This window comes from Salvelinus fontinalis, chromosome 22, assembly GCF_029448725.1.
Source record: "Salvelinus fontinalis isolate EN_2023a chromosome 22, ASM2944872v1, whole genome shotgun sequence".
Classification (NCBI taxonomy): domain Eukaryota; kingdom Metazoa; phylum Chordata; class Actinopteri; order Salmoniformes; family Salmonidae; genus Salvelinus; species Salvelinus fontinalis.
The window spans coordinates 5,678,704-5,696,631 of NC_074686.1; the positions used below are offsets into that span (position 1 = coordinate 5,678,704).

At 43.2% G+C, this 17,928-nt stretch overlaps 1 protein-coding gene and 1 pseudogene across 1 annotated transcript; one reads left to right on the forward strand and one right to left on the reverse strand.

Moving 5' to 3' along the window:
* Positions 1–683: 683 nt before the first annotated feature.
* Positions 684–12,345, reverse strand: LOC129819625 (E3 ubiquitin-protein ligase RNF5-like). Its single transcript, XM_055876030.1, has 6 exons — positions 11,512–12,345; positions 7,449–7,467; positions 6,648–6,760; positions 6,499–6,553; positions 6,052–6,163; positions 684–5,952 (listed from the first exon to the last, which is right to left on the reverse strand). Exons 1-6 carry the CDS (start codon positions 11,718–11,720, stop codon positions 5,852–5,854), a joined length of 609 nt encoding a protein of 202 aa, XP_055732005.1. The 5' UTR covers positions 11,721–12,345; the 3' UTR covers positions 684–5,851.
* Positions 12,346–16,044: 3,699 nt separating this feature from the next.
* Positions 16,045–17,921, forward strand: LOC129819456 (rRNA-processing protein UTP23 homolog; annotated as a pseudogene).
* The last annotated feature ends 7 nt before the right edge of the window (positions 17,922–17,928 follow it).

Consider the following 17,928-nt stretch of genomic DNA (forward strand, 5'->3'; position numbering starts at 1 on the left):
TCTCACTACATTCCTCAACCTCTTGTCTCCTGAGACCCAGAGAGGGAATGCATGTGGGAGTCTGCAGTCATGTGTTGTATCATGTGATCTACTAAAGGAAAGACTAATCACGTGATCATTCAACAGTCCAGTACAAGAGCAAGTGCCTCTACTGTTGAGCCAAATTCTAGTAGCATTACATTGCTGTAATGCTACTAGAACAGTTTGGGGGTAAACAACCTGTGCAACCAGTTCTGTTAATCATATGATCATCTCGACTGCAAGCATAGTAATAGATGGGATACACCTGATCCAGCTAATTTAGGTTACAATGAAGCTGAGTATTTTATTCTTGACATGGATCTAGTGTGTTCTTTGTGGTTGAATGAATCCCATCTGTGCCTATCATTGCCTTCCACAATTCAGCATATTTGGACATTTCATAAACTGAGACAACATCGGCCACATTAAATGTATTAAACAACTATTTATTCAGACAGCAGGAAAACAATTTCCAAAGCTCTGTGACCATTTGGTTTTGCAAAATGTCTCACTGTTGTCTTGCACAAGACTTAATACAAATGTAATTTATATTTTTTGTCAAAATAAACTCCTAATACAAATGCTTAGCTTGATCAGACAGTGATATGCAAGAAATTACAACCTGTAACCCCCCCCCCCCCCCCCCCCCCCCCCCCCCCCCCCACAGCTACCACTTTATGCCCTTCCTTTCCTCAACCCCTTGCATGGCTGGTGTTTAAGGTGCTACAGAGTTCTTGGACACTTGATCTTGAGCCCATTTCATATACTTCACAGGAGTTGTATCATAATTAAATGGGTAGGGTGAAATAGGAGTTAGTTTCCTTTTCATACACTGCTCACTCGCCTCTGGTTGGCTCATATGTGCATCATATGTAATAGATTGTACCATTCAATGAGCGTTGTACGAGTACAAATGAGTAACTTGTCTTTCACTAGTGGAAGAGGGGGACTCGGCCACATGTCAGGTTGCCTGGTTAAACCCGAGGTCTCTCACATCTTGTCTCAATCCCATGGCTGGTCGTTCAGAAAAAGGTAAAAACAGCATTTACAATATTCATATATACAAATATATACACACACCCAACCACAGACCGATACACACAAACACAATCAGGAGAAACACTCATTGCAATAGAAATAAGATAATAGTCCATGTCACATTGGGAACAGTTCATGTTTCTCACTGCATGTTGTTTTCTTGGCTGCAGATGATAATGACAAATACTCATTCTGACTTGGGTCAAAAAGGCTCTGGCAAACACTGTATTGACTTCTGCACCTGGGCCGTGTTCAGTAGGCACAAAGCGGAATAAAACAGTGAACTGAAACAGTCCTGAATTTGTCCAATAAACACATGTTGCAAAATGTGTTTTAATGAATGTGACGCTGCTGTCATCTTTTCCTGTGCAGCACTGCCCAGCAACAAAACCCCCAGGGCCAGTTTCAGAACATTTAATCCAGATCGAATGATCCTGTGTTGTGTTCAATTCAATTCCAGATCATTTTGCTTTGTAGATTTAAATGTTACAAAAACTGTCCCCAGACTATTTGCTCATATGTGGCCAATTCTCCACAAAGCACAACTGTACACAATACAATACTGCCCACTCCAGTCTTCCCATACACTATCCTCATGACTCAGACTAACACTATTGTAAAGAACTCTTAAATCGTGTGATTATATCCACTATACAGTGCATTTGGAAAATATTCAGACCTCTTCTTCCACATTCTGTTACAGCCTTATTCTAAAATTGATCAAATATTTTTTTTCCCTCTACACACAATAACCCATGACAAAGCAAAAACAGGTTTTGAAATTTTAGCAACTGTATTCAATAAAACAAAAAAACTTATTTGCATAAGTATTCAAACCCTTTGTTATGAAACTCGATCTTGAGCTCAGGTGCTTCCCATTTCCATTGATCATCCTTGATGTTTCTGCAACTTGATTGGAGTCCACCTGTGGTAAATTCAATTGATTGGACATGATTTGGAAAGGCACACATCTGTCTATAAAAATGTCCCACAGTTGACAGTGCATGTCAGAGCAAAAACAAACTCAGGAGATCGAAGGAATTGTCCATAGAGCGCCGAAACAGGATTGTGTCGAGGCACAGATCTGGTGAAGGATACCAAAACATGTCTGCACCATTGAAGGTCCTCAAGAACACAGTGGCCTTTATTTTCTTAAATGGAAGAAGTTTGGAACCACCAAGACTCTTCCTAGAGCTTGTCGGCCAGCCAAACTAAGCAATCGGGGGAGAAGGGCCTTGGTCAGGGAGGATACCAAGAACCCGATGGTCACCGACAGAGCTCCCGAGTTCCTCTGTGGAGATGGTTGTCCTTCTGGAAGGTTCTCCCATCTCTGCAACACTCAACCAATCAGGCCTTTATGGTAGAGTGGCCAGACGGAAGCCACTCCTCAGGAAAAGGCACAGGACAGCCCGCTTGGAGTTTGCCAAAAGGCACCTAAAGGACTCTCAGACCATGAGAAACAAGATTCTCTGGTCTGATGAAACCAAGATTGAACTCTCTGGCCTGAATGCCAAGCGTCCCGTCTGGAGGAAACCTGGCACCATCCCTACGGTGAAGCATGGTGGTGGCAGCATCATGCTGTGGCAATATTTTTCAGCATCAGGGATTGGGATACTAGTCAGGATCGAGGGAAAGATTTACAGAGCAAAGTACAGAGATCCTTGATGAAAACCTGCTCCAGAGCGCTCAGGACCTCGGACTGGGGCGAAGGTTCACCTTACAACAGGACAACAACCCTAAGCACAAAGCCAAGACATTGCAGGACTGGCTTCGGGACAAGTCTCTGAATGTCCTTGAGTGGCCCAGCCAGAGCCTTGACTTGAGCCTGATCGAGCAATTCTGGAGACCAGAAAATAGCTGTGCAGTGATGCTCCCCATCCAACCTGGATCTTGAGAGGATCTGCAGAGAAGAATGGGAGAAACTCCCCAAATACAAGTGTGCCAAGCTTGTAGCGTCATACTCAAGAACACTCAAAGTATCCCTTTAATATGATGGACAAAACACCAGAGGTGTCAAATATTCCATGGTGCTTCAACAAAGTACTGAGTAAAGGGTTTGAATACTTAAGTAAATGTGATACTTTTTTTTTTTCTTTAACAAATTTGCAAATATTTCTAAAATGGTTTTGCTTTGTCATTATGGGGTATTGTGTGTACAGTCGTGGCCACAACTTTTGAGAATGACAAATATTACTTTTCCACAAAGTCTGTATGATGGCAATTAGCATGTTATGAAGAGTGATCAGATGAATTGAAAAGTCCCTCTGAACTGAATCCCCAAAAAACATTTCCACTGCATTTCAGCCCTGCCACAAAAGGACCAGCTGACAGGTCAGTGATTCTCTCATTAACACAGGTATGAGTGTTGACGAGGACAAGGCTGGAGATCACTCTGTCATGCTGATTGAGTTCGAATAACAGACTGGAAGCTTCAAAAGGAGGGTGGTGCTTGGAATCATTGTTCTTCCTCTGTCAATCTTGGTTACCTGCAAGGAAACACGTGCCGTCATCATTGCTTTGCACAAAAAGGGCTTCACAGGCAAGGATATTGCTGTCAGTAAGATTGCACCTAAATCAATTATTTATCGGATCATGAAGAACTTCAAGGAGAGCGGTTCAATTGTTGTGAAGAAGGCTTCAGGGCGCCCAAGAAAGTCCAGCAAACGCCAGGACCGTCTCCTAAAGTTGATTCAGCTGCGGGATCGGGGCACCACCAGTACAGAGCTTGCTCAGGAATGGCAGCAGGCAGGTGTGAGTGCATCTGCACGCACAGTGAGGCGAAGACTTTTGGAGGATGGCCTGGTGTCAAGGGCAGTAAAGAAGCCAATTCTCTCCAGGAAAAACATCAGGGACAGACTGATATTCTGCAAGAGGTACAGGGATTGGACTGCTGAGGACTGGGGTAAAGTCACTTTCTCTGATGAATACCCTTTCCGATTGTCTGGGGCATCCTGAAAAAAGCTTGTCCGGAGAAGACAAGGTGAGCGCTACCATCAGTCCTGTGTCATGCCAACAGTAAACCATCCTGAGACCATTCATGTGTGGGGCTGCTTCTCAGCCAAGGGAGTGGGCTCACTCACAATTTTGCCTAAGAACACAGCCATGAATAAAGAATGGTACCAACACATCCTCCGAGAGCAACTTCTCCCAACCATCCAGGAACAGTTTGGTAACGAACAATGCATTTTCCAGCATGATGGAGCACCTTTCCATAAGGCAAAAGTGATAACTAAGTGGCTCGGGGAACAAAACATCGATATTTTGGGTCCATGGCCAGGAAACTCCCCAGACCTTAATCCCATTGAGAACTTGTGGTCAATCATCAAGAGGCGGGTGGACAAACAAAAACCCACAAATTCTGACAAATTCCAAGCATTGATTATGCAAGAATGGGCTGCCATCAGTCAGGATGTGGCCCAGAAGTTAATTGACAGCATGCCAGGGCGGATCTCAGAGGTTTGGAAAAGGGTCAACACTGCAAATATTGACTCTTTGCATCAACTTCATGTAATTGTCAATAAAAGCCTTTGACACTTATGAAATGCTTGTAATTATACTTCAGTATTCCATAGTAACATCTGACAAAAATATCTAAAGACACTGAAGCAGCAAACTTTGTGGAAATTAATAATTGTGTCATTCTCAAAACTTTTGGCCACGACTGTAGATTGAGAAAAATTATTGAATCCATTTTAGAATAAGGCTGTAACAAATTGTGGAAAAAGTGAAGGGGTCTGAATACTTTCCGAATACACTGTAGCTCTAATCCACATTATTAGGTCTGTCTTCTCTATATGACTTCACAGTGCAATGGCAGTTTGTTAAGATTATATATAAAGTTATTAGTGTACCCATCTGTACACTAGTCTAAAGAATATTCATAAATTGGGTTCGTAAATCTACGGACAAATTATTTAATCAGTTAAATTGTAAACAGGAATATCCAAATACATTTTCCCCAAATTGTACTTGACGGTGATACGTTACTCTTTGGCCTGGAAAAAAGTGGCTATAGCGATTAAAGAAAAACATTTATGTTATCAGGTAAATCCCATTCTCACCCTCCCTTAAAACTCAAACAAGCTCTAATATTTGGGGAATTAAACCTGAAATTCCTTCAAGGGGCAAAAACAAGTAATTCCATTTTGTCTAAATAGTTCTACGTTAACCACATATTACATAGCTTTTGTGGTGCAGTAAAATTACTTATCATCCCCTAACTTACTATTAAATCATTCCAATCATTTAATATTGACTATCCACCAGTCCCATCCCTAAAAGTCAGCCAGCCGCCCCAACCCTGTGTGTGTGCGCATTTATGTACAAATTCCACAGAAAGAGGGCGATAGTGTCTTCGCTTTACTCACCCTCGCGCTTGGGTATCATCCACCACCAGAGTGGTGTCTCAGTGTACTCTCCCTATCCAAGTGAGTCTCGTAAATCATTTGGGGGATACACAAATCTTTGACTGGTTTGTGTTTCCTGAACTAGATAGCTCTTGCTAAGAGTGAACCGCCAGTCATCCCACCACCACCCATCTATAGTCTAAAGCAGAGGTGTCAAATATTCCATGGAGGGCCTGGTGTCTTCGGGTTTTTGTTTTTTCCTTTAAATAAAAACCTAGACAGCAGGTGAGGGGAGTTATTTCCTAATTAGTGACCTTAATCCATCAATCAAGTAGAAAGAAAGAGCAAAAACCCACAGAGACTCAGCCAATATTGAGTAAGTCGGTCGTTCCTGGTGTTTTGACGTGTGTATGAGTGTGGGCACCTTTCCTTTCCCTCCCTCTCCCTTACACGCTCAGCAGCCAGAAGAAGAAGAAGATGGCCACGAACAGGAAGAGAGAGTCCTGCCAGTTGTTGCCGTTGCCTTGGTGATCGGCTGCATATGCGTCTGGGGGAACAGTGATAACATTGCAATGACTAGCCAACAGCTATCGCATCAAGGAATAAATGGATGGTTGTGTGTGTTTGTTTGTATGTGTATGTGTACCTGCTCTGTGGTAGGGGTCGTTGGTGTTGAAGACTGTGGTGAAGAAGCCGAAAGGGAAAGCACCGATCCCAAAGGACATGTGGAAGCCATTGTCCCCGAACCCCTGGAAGGGCTGCAAGAGAAAAGAAAGGAATAGTGGTCTCTCATTACAAATAGAGTGAACACACAAAATAACCATGTAATACACATCATATTAAAAGGATACTTCGGGATTTTGGCAATGAGGCCCTGTATCTATTTCCCCAGAGTCCGATGAACTTGTGCATACCATTTTTATGTCTCTTTGTTCAGTATGAAGGAAGTTAGAGGTAGTTTTGCGAGCCAATGCTATCTAGCGTCAGCGCAATGACTGGAAGTCTCTGGGTATCTGCTAGAATGATAAAATACCGAAGTATCCCTTTAAACATCAATTAAAATGTAAGCGATGAAGAGGAGAGGAAGACTCACCCCTCTGCTCTCTGGCTCTGTTCTCTGTCCCGGAGGACGAGGTGGGGTTTTCAACCTGGAGGACGAAACACCAGTTAACCAATGCAGTTTCTCAGTGTCACACGTTCACAAATACGCACACTCAGACTCAAAAAACACACACAGTGTACCTGGGGTCCTCTTGGCTGGAGCTTCCTCTGCCGTAGAGGGGGATGACTTTCTCTCTGCTGATGCCTGCTTTACACACAGGACACTGCTGTTGGCTGGGCCGTGTCTCCAACCACTGACACAGACCGAGGGAGAGAAAGAGGGATCATATGACAGGTGAGACAGAAGCCATACCGTACCGTCTGTTCAATACCGTCAGTCTATTGGCATGCACTGACTTAGATCTACCATGTGTGGCACGTTGCACTATGTGCTGTTCTGTGTTATGTAGAAAGATGAGTCAATATACTGTAGTAGAATGAATTATTTAAAAAAAAAAAAAATTGGGGGAGAAAAAAAACCTCCACATTATACCATGCACTTTCTGTGTCGGTAATATAAGAGAGTTGTGCAATATAGCACAAAACAGTGTCAAATACAAACAGCTGGGTACACAAGGCCCTGAAGGCAGTAGTGTGGACACTATTCTATCAACAGAGTCAGCGCAGTAACTAATGAACGAAAAACCTTGATTCTTAAAGGAGAAGGATATGCAATACTAGGCATGGTGAAATGTACGTTACAGCTAGTGCTATAATCTAAAGCACCGCAAAGACAAAAAGGGGGTTCACATAAAACACTGGTGTTATGAATGGGAGCTTAAGAACATTATCAACTTTAAGCTGCACTGAGTCAACTGACTGACCAAGGTGGTCTGAGGTCATGTCATCGGACTGGGAGCTGGTTTCAACCAGTAGAAAAAGTGTAGCCTAATATTTACCACCACGGTGAAACTAAAGACAACTTTAAAATGGCATACTTACTTGATGAAGGCAGGGCCAGCTGTGAAAGAGAGAAGGAGAAAGATTAGTGTGGGTATTATGAATGGCGTCACCTAGAAACATGGTGACATTTGGAGCAACCTCCTAGCGGCCTACTTCATCGAGTCTGAATTGATACACAGAGATTCTCAATTGCATATTCCTCGCATCCTCGCTCTTCGCCTCCTTCTCAAAACCCATTGGATGAGAAAGCTGAGGTCCCGCCCCTCTGACCTTCTCCTCCAATGGGTTTTGAGAAGGTGGTGAGGAGAGAAGACACAAGGAGTATGCAATTGAAACTCTCCCATAGGCCTAGTTAGTGTGCTAGATTTTGGAATCCATATTCACCTTATTTTCCAGCAGGCCCCCCCACCTACAGGGCGCATCTGGTTACCCTGTTCTGACCTTAACGATGTGAGTGATTAAAATCATCCGGGATCCCCATCGCTAATGTTAATTAGCTCCATTGGTCATCGCTTGTTTGCACAGTCTCGCCTCACTGCTGGCCAGATTAATGCATTGTGGGAGAGAAGGATGGTACATGTACAGTAACACGGCACAGGTGTGGCATAACAAGAAGCTGATTAAAAAAGCATAATCATTACACATGTGCACCTTGTGCCGGGGACAATAAAAGGACACTCTAAAATGTGCAGTTGTGTCACACAACATCACAGGTGTCTCAAGTTGAGGGAGCGTGCAATTGGCATGCAGGACTGTCCACCAGAGTTGTTGTCAAAGAATCAAATCATTTTTCTACCATAAATTGCCTCCGTTATTTTAAAGAATTTGGAAGTACGTCCAACCGGCCTCACAACCGCAGACCACGTGTAACCACGTCAGCCCAGGACCTCCACACCCGGCTTCTTCACCTGCAGGATCGTCTGAGACTAGTCAATCCGACAGCTGATGAAACTGAGGAGTATCTGTCTGGAATAAAGCCCTTTTGTGGGGGAAAAACAAATTCTGATTGGCTGGGCTAGGCTCCACAGTTGGTGGGCCTATGTCCTCCCAGACACACCCACGGCTGCACCTCTGCCCAGTCATTCGAAATCCATAGATTAGAGCCTAATGAATTTATTTAAATTGACTGATTTCCTTATATGAACTAACTCAGTAAAATCATTGAAATTGTTGCGTTTATATTTTTGTTCAGTATACATAAAATACACTGCTCAAAAGAATTAGGGGAACACTTAAACAACACAATGTAACTCCAAGTCAATCACACTTCTATGAAATCAAACTGTCCACTTAGGAAGCAACACTGATTGACAATAAATTTCACATGCTGTTGTGCAAATGGAATAGACAAAAGGTGGAAATTATAGGCAATTAGCAAGACACCCCCAAAAAAGGAGTGATTCTGCAGGTGGTGACCACAGACCACTTCTCAGTTCCTATGCTTCCTGGCTGATGTTTTGGTCACTTTTGAATGCTGGCGGTGCTCTCACTCTAGTGGTAGCATGAGACGGAGTCTACAACCCACACAAGTGGCTCAGGTAGTGCAGTTCATCCAGGATGGCACATCAATGCGAGCTGTGGCAAAAAGGTTTGCTGTGTCTGTCAGCGTAGTGTCCAGAGCATGGAGGCGCTACCAGGAGACAGGCCAGTACATCAGGAGACGTGGAGGAGGCCGTAGGAGGGCAACAACCCAGCAGCAGGACCGCTACCTCCACCTTTGTGCAAGGAGGTGCACTGCCAGCGCCCTGCAAAATGACCTCCAGCAGGCCACAAATGTGCATGTGTCTGCTCAAACGGTCAGAAACAGACTCCATGAGGGTGGTATGAGGGTCCGACGTCCACAGGTGGGGGTTGTGCTTCCAGCCCAACACCGTGCAGGACGTTTGGCATTTGCCAGAGAACACCAAGATTGGCAAATTCGCCACTGGCGCCCTGTGCTCTTCACAGATGAAAGCAGGTTCACAATGAGCACATGTGACAGACGTGACAGAGTCTGGAGACGCCGTGGAGAACGTTCTGCTGCCTGCAACATCCTCCAGCATGACCGGTTTGGCGGTGGGTCAGTCATGGTGTGGGGTGGCATTTCTTTGTGGGGCCGCACAGCCCTCCATGTGCTCGCCAGAGGTAGCCTGACTGCCATTAGGTACCGAGATGAGATCCTCAGACCCCTTGTGAGACCATATGCTGACACATGCACATTTGTGGCCTGCTGGAGGTCATTTTGCAGGGCTCTGGCAGTGCACCTCCTTGCACAAAGGCGGAGGTAGCGGTCCTGCTGCTGGGTTGTTGCCCTCCTACGGCCTCCTCCACGTCTCCTGATGTACTGGCCTGTCTCCTGATAGCGCCTCCATGCTCTGGACACTACGCTGACAGACACAGCAAACCTTTTTGCCACAGCTCGCATTGATGTGCCATCCTGGATGAACTGCACTACCTGAGCCACTTGTGTGGGTTGTAGACTCCGTCTCATACTACCACGAGAGTGAGAGCACCGCCAGCATTCAAAAGTGACCAAAACATCAGCCAGGAAGCATAGAAACTGACAAGTGGTCTGTGGTCACCACCTGCAGAATCACTCCTTTTTTGGGGGTGTCTTGCTAATCGCCTATAATTTCCATCTTTTGTCTATTCCATTTGCACAACAGCATGTGAAATTTATTGTCAGTCAGTGTTGCTTCCTAAGTGGACAGTTTGATTTCACAGAAGTGTGATTGACTTGGAGTTACATTGTGTTGTTTAAGTGTTCCCTTTATTTTTTTGAGCAGTGTATATAGTTATATTTTTCAGTTCAGTAATATGTCTTCCATCAAGTCTCCACTGATCAACTGGACTGGAGTTTTTTTTTCTGTCGAGGACAGTCTATTCTTACTCCTCTATAGTGACAGTGCCTCTGACACCAATCCCACTCTTAACCCCGGAGATGTGACTGAACTCCACACGAATGAGTCAATGCATGCATGTTTACATTACAAACAATGCAACTGTAGCCAACAACTTTGCAGAAACTTGAAGGTCAACGCCTGCTGTTTGTAATACATGATTCAGGCGGCAATATTGGGAAAATCTAAACCAGTGATGACATGTGCTTAGTAAAAATCAATGATTGTTTAGTGTGAGTCACCAAAGTTATCCATTGCGCAGTGTCTATTAGTTATTAATACACCCAACGCAGAAGCTCAACCACTGACTGAGTTCCATGCAGCAACCAGGTGTGTACCAGAGAGGCATTCACTGTTACATTGCAAACGTCAGATTGATACATTGTTGCTGTTGCACAGGTGAAGCTGGAATGGGACATGAATCGAAGCTGGAATGGGACATGAATCAAGTTCCATAAGCATGATTTTGGCAAGATGCTGATGGCTAGGCAACTAGGCTACTTCCAATAATGGACTAAAGAAGCCTAACGTTACTCCTTATAGACCAATGAATGACCTTACATATTCTGTAGCCTGGGTACCAGTCTCTTTAGGTAACCCACTCCGTGTACTCCATGTCATGTGCCCATGGCAAGGAGTGGAACGTAAGATAAAGAGACTGGCCCTCAGAAAAGCGAATAGGTTCTGGAAGCCAAAACAGCTAAATACTCCATCTAAACGTGAATCGATTCTCATTTGCGGTACTGTCCTAGAAACATAAATCACTCTACTTTCATATCACACAAAAAAACGAAATGTAACATACAAACTGTAAATTGAATGAATGTTAATAAAATGTGCGAACATTTTTGTAAAGGCATGAGCATACACCATTGTCAAATCCACTTTATTTCGATGGGTTGGCTAATGTATGAAGCTCAGGCAATCAACAACACTCATTCATGATTAACATTCCCTATTACCTAGACCTCCAAGTTGGCCATCTTGCTTTCTAGCTAGCTAACATTTAACTATATAAAAATAAGCCTTGTGCATGCATTTGTCATCGACGTATGGGTGTGAACCAACAAACAACCTGCTTGTTATCGTAGAGAAACTAGCTAGCTGGAATTTGTTAAAAAGATAAACAAGGCAATGTCAGATGACTAGGTGTGTAAGCAAGCTGCTAGCAGCATACAACATTCCCTACTCGACGATTGATCAAAAGTATCCCGGCCTCGTACCAGAACAAGTGCCCGCACGAACTGATGACAGCGTCCCTTGCTGTGTCCAAACAAATGTTGCATTCGAATGTGGCCCGATCTGACTTGCGTTCTGCCTCTCCGCCGCTTCCTCCGGGGCCATCGCGCTCGTTGCTGTTCTCACCATCCGGGAACCCTCCTCTACTTGCGGGCCCGTCGTCACTCGAGGACCAGGGATCCGCGGCCGCCATAATTGTTTACTGAAAAAGTAATAAGTCCGCCAGACGAGAGCTAGCTTCGAGATTTCACCGTACCTGTGCACTACCCCGCCCGTTTCCGTAAAAAAAAGAAACAACTGGGAGGAGTTTAAAGGTCCTGATCAGTCATTCGGATTCCCATTGTAAAATAGACGTTTGTAACTGAAATATATGCTAAAAATATAAGAAAGCTCGATTTTTCTCCCGTGGCTAACTACCAGAAAGTTTTAAAAACAGGCTGAGTGGGTGGGGAGTTTATATTGATGACTGGCAGCTCTATGAAACGCCTATGTGAAGGATGCAGTGAGCAGTGTTGCAGTAATACACAAAGCAACTCACACAACATTGAAATTGCAAATCTCCCATTTGGCATGTCTCTTGTGATGCGATTCACAGAAGTGCTGACTGATGTGTTGACATACCAACTGCATCAGAGTTTTAAACGACCCCCTTTCCTTTTGGTCCATGCTGGTTTGAAGACCAAGCTACCCAGACACATTTTTATTTATTTAACTAGGCAAGTCAGTTAAGAACGAATTCTTATTTACAATGACGGTCTACACAGGCCAAACCCGGACGACGCTGAGCCAATTGTGCCGCATATGAGACTCCCAATCACGGCCGGATGTGATGCAGCCTGGATTCGAACCAGGTACTGCAGTGACGCCTCTTGGGAGCCCTTAGAAAGGAGAAATATATCAGTATCTTTGCCATAGATTAATAGTGTAAACGTTTTATTATATTTGCCGACAATCTACATCCATTTTTTTGCAAACACACCTTCTCCGATATTTCAAGGTTTCAAGGCAGTACTTATTAAAATTAGGTAAGAGAATATCATGTTACCACTGGTGTATTAAAATGAGAGTTAGAGTGATGTCACCCTTTCCCCTGAAAAATGTATCCAACTGTTTGACATGGAGAGGACCAGTAACTTTATGATCAAACTTTAAAAATGTAGAAGCAACAGTATTTTTCATACTTTGGTCATCATACTTTAATCTGGTTTCATCCAAATATCATCCAATTTCATGAAAAACATGATTTTCACTGTTCATGACCTTTAAAGGTTGTGACTAGATGGAATAGCCTACCGCTACAGACGAGATCTACAGTTTAACTACCGCTAGAGTTGGACTTAATGTTTTGAAGCCAGGGGACGAGTCTGAGTCTTGTGCATCTTTCTAGAGCTTCGACTCTTCGGCCTAAAAATCACTGACGTCATGATTTGACCTCGTTTTTTTTAGAGTTCCCAGTTGTCTTGAAAGCACCAACTAGCCCAGCTACTTCCCACACAATTGCGGGACCTCAGTCCTTGAGAAGCGGGAGAAAGACACTGGCGCGTTTGAGTGGTAAGGCGAAAGTAGCCGACTGTAGACGAAAGTCGACGACTAAAGTCGGGGAGGTAGCCTACATATTCACCGAGAGTAAGTCGGACAACTTCATTTGTACAGTCCATATGTAGCTTGTTTTTGGTCACAGGTCCAGGAATGGCTGAAGAATTGCAATATTTACCTGGAGTTAACCCTGCAGATAGCACTACTGGGTGATCTAAAAAGTCAGAGTTAATTGATCAATAATATAATAATACTTTTAGCAAAAAATAACATTTTCAATTTACAATCTGTAAAAAGAATGAGAATAAAAAGGTTCAGACATTTTGTGAAATATCACAGCACAGTTGAAAAATATATGGCAAATAGAAATCCAATATGGATGGTGTTAACGGGTGAAGGTTGGGACTAATAACAACTAATAACAACAAGATAACTCATATAAAACATGCTGTGCCGTAAAACGTATATAGGTTAAGAACTTTTTTGAAAGAGCACTGTTTGAAAGATATAGCAAATAGAAATCAAACCGGAGGGACAGCATACATGTATGGGAGAGGTTGAGGGTAGAGGAATAACAAGAGTTAAAAACAAACAAAATAAAACTATTGTAAAATAGACTGTGTTCATAAAATGTATATAGCATATATAAGCTGGAAATATAGGCCTAAGCGTTGTTGTTCACTAGTTTGCTCCAATTGGGGGTAGGGGTGGTAGGGTAATAAAGGAACTGTATATATATTTTTAAAGATGTGTATGTATGTATATATATTATACTATATTATTATATTATTATATTTGCAAAATAATATATGGGGGATTGGAAGTGATGCAGACAATTACATTGATGGAAGCTACACTCTATCTGCAACATTAAAGCTAGGGGTGTTTTCTGTTAAGAGAATGTGTTTCTTGTTAAAAGGCTGAACAGCACTAAAGGGAGTAAGCAAAGGCACTATGTGTATTCCTGGGATTAAGTGTACTTATTGGTATAATTCTACAATGGACTATAGTTATCTGTACTTAATCCTATAATGGCCTGTAGTAATATTATAATACGATAATGACATGTAGAAATTTTAGAATTGCCTATAGTAATCTTTACTTATTATTTTCTGGAAATAATGTATAGGCGCGCCACCAATATAATTGATCCAAGGAACTAGAGGGGAGGTGAGACTCCGCCTAGAGGAAAGAACTTAGATTTGGAAACAATGGTGGAGTAAAGCCGAGGGGATATGGTTATTAGCATAAAGTGGAGGGACTATGAAACTTGTATAAGCATGAAACTGTATAAAGAGACTGAGTCGGCAGTTGCTCCATGGACCAACTCGGCTTGTTACTTTGTAATAAAGTCTATTTGAATTCACAAGTTCCGGTATCTGAGAAATATGATTGAGCGAACATTTCCACGACAAAGCTGGTCTACCCCCTAAATTTAACAAAGAAAAAAGAAATAAAGAATATAATATAAAAAAATCGGACAACTTCTGCAGTTTCTACGAAATGCGACAATGGCAGACATGGCATTCCGCCCCGTTATTGCCGACGAAGTGGATGCTAACTAAATTCCACTTCTCCTACACAAGTGGTTCCCAAACTTTTTATAGTCCCGTAAACCTTCAAACATTCAACCTCCAGCTGCGTACCCCCTCTAGCACCAGGTTCAGCGTACTCTCAAATGTTGTTTTTTTGCCATCATAGTAAGCATACGATACATTTATTAAACATACGAATGAGTGAGTTTTTGTCACAACCCGGCTCGTGGGAAGTGACAAAGAGCTTTTATAGGTCCAGTGCACAAATAATAATATATTAATAATCAATCATTTTGCTCTTTATTTAACTATCTTACATATAAAACCTTACTTGTTCATCGAAAATTGTGAATAACTCACCACAGGTTAATGAGAAGGGTGTGCTTGAAAAGATGCACATAACTCTGCAATGTTGGATGAGAGAGTCTCAGTCTTAAATCATTTTCCACACACAGTCTGTGCCTGTATTTTGTTTTCATGCTAGTGAGGGCCGAGAATCCACTCTCACATAGGAACGTGATTTGAAAAGGCATCAATGTCTTAACAGCTTAATTTGCCAAGGCAGGATACTTTGAGCGTAGTCCAATCCAGAAATCTGTCAGTGGCTCGGAAAAGTACCTACGTAATTGCGCACCCAACTCACTCAGGTGCTTCGCTATATCACATTTGACCTTGTCCATAAACTTCAGTTCATTTGCACACAAAAAATCATACAATGATGGAAAGACCTGTGTGTTGTCCTTGTTAATGCAGACAGAGAAGAGCTCCAACTTCTTAATCATAGCCTCAATTTTGTTCCGCACATTGAATATAGTTGCGGAGTCCCTGTAATCCTAGATTCAGATCATTCAGGGGAGAAAACAACATCACCCAGATAGGCCAGTTGTGTGAGAAACTCGTCATCATGGTCAGACAAGTGAAAATGATGGTCAGTAAAGAAAACTTTCAACTCGTCTCTCAATTCAAAAAAAATTGTCAATATTTTGCCCCTTGATAACCAGCACACTTCTTCTGTATGTTGTTAAAGCGCTACATGGTCGCTGCCCATATCATTGCATAGTGCAGGAAATACACGAGAGTTCAGGGGCCTTGCTTTAACAAAGTTAACCATTTTCACTGTAGTGTCCAAAACGTCTTTCAAGCTGTCAGGCATTCCCTTGGCAGCAAGAGCCTCTCGGTGGATGCTACAGTATACCCAAGTGGGTGGATGCTGCAGTATACCAAAGTGGCGTCGGGAGCAACTGCTTGCACGCCTGTTACCACTCCACTATGTCTCCCTGTCATGGCTTTTGTGCCATCAGTACAGATACCAACATGAGCAGCAGCTACGTTTGGATACATACCTTGTTAGTCAATATCACACTGTCATGAGTTTTACCCAATGACTGTTTTTTTTACTATTCAGTTTAAATACGGGGGGACCGGTTTCCCACGGGGGGGACCAGGATGAATATGTATGAACTTTCCAATTTGTAAGTCGCTCTGGATAAGAGCGTCTGCTAAATGACTTAAATGTGAATGTAAATATGTGTTTTTCTGTCATACAGTTGTGCGCTGAAGGAACTTGAATCAATGAAGGACCTCTATGGTGCCAAACTCATCCTGCAGCGGTATCAGGTTAGGAACTGCAAGCATTTCAAGAACCCCGTCTCTGTGTCAGTGTCTGCTCTCCATGCTGGAAGGGACTAATCCTCACCACTACTTTGTTGCCACACAGGTATGTGTTATATCGTATCTTTATGTACCTGGGTCAATCAATGATCGAGTTTCCCTGCTTAGATGTCGCATGCATCAACCAATGGTTGCGTGCTACCTCAATTGACTGTGCAGTTGGGCACCAGATTGCTATCACACGGGTTGTGTTCCTCTGCTCAGATGTTGCTGACACATGTCAGATCTTAGAACCCTGGATAGGTATCAGCTAACCACATCATATGCTATAGCAATCTGGTGCCCAATGGCACAATTGATGACGTGGCAAGCAACCATTGGTTGATGCATGCAACATCTGAGCAGGGGATCGTGGCCATGTGGTTAGCTGCTACGTGAAATACCTATCCAGGCTTTGTGAGACCTGGTATGTGTCAGCAACGCTTGAGCAGAGGAACACGCCCAATGTGCTAGACCAGGGTTCCCCAACTTGCAGGCTGAATTTGCCCCCCCGGGTGGTTTTATTTGGCCTCCCAAGTTTTGAGTAAATCATTTAGATTTTTCATTATTGGACATAAGACTAAACACCAAGTCATTTTAATTTTGAAAATCTGTTCCAACACATAAGAGACTCATGTAAGCAAGGATTGAAGTTATTGTTTTAGTCAAATATTCTGTTTGGGCTTTTTGTGGTCAATTTGCAGTCTATAAATTATTTGTAATCATGTTCCATCCCCCTACCAACCGCTCCAAAAAAAAAATTGTCCCGCCGCTGAATCTAGTTAATGATCCTTGTGCTAGACACTTGTCTCGTCAGCATCAACAACCAAGTGCCCCCTATCTAGCTGCATGCATCCAGTTTATACCAGATGCATTGATTCACCTCTTCCTTTCTGATGTTTAAATTTCAGGACCAAGAGATGACATCAGGCCTGAAGAAGATCCCAGGCGTGCCACTCCTGTATATCATCCTCAACACCATAGTGTTGGACAAGCCCAGCCTATGCTCTGTGAACCATGTGTAGGCTGTGGCTCTGAGAGAGATGGTCACCCCAGCCCAGCAGCAGAGCATCAACAGCCTGAAGGAGGTGCAGGGGATTGGGCAGGATGGAGAGCGCCAGGGCAAGAAGCGTAAGAGGAAAATCTCCAACCCCAACCCACTCAGCTGCCTGAAGAAGAAGAAACAGCCACAGACACAGCTGACTGAGGGCAAAAATAAGAAAACGGAGCCGGCAAGGAAAGCGTCGCAAGCCAGAGGGAGGGGAGGGTCCATCCCTAAAACCAACCCCAAACCCCTAGTGGTAGGAAGAGACTTATGTTTTGAGGGCAGGATAGAACCAATATTCCCCCCCCCACCATTCCCAAAGGTTGAACTGTACATCTTTTCATATACATAGATAATGACCGTTTATATCTTTACTAAACCAATTTGCTCCTCTGTATTTGCCAGTTTTAAAGGTATCCCAATTCAATGTCTGGAGAGCATATTTTGAAGCACACAGCCATGATGTCAGCATGCTTCTAAAAATGTATCCTTAAAACAGTTCAATCTTGTTTTTTGGACACCATTATGAGTTGAACATCAGACGGTATTGATCTAAGTCATTATAGTAAGTCCATAGCCATTATTCCCAATTCACTGGCTCAATGAACCAGCTATGAAAAGGATTCATTGACATG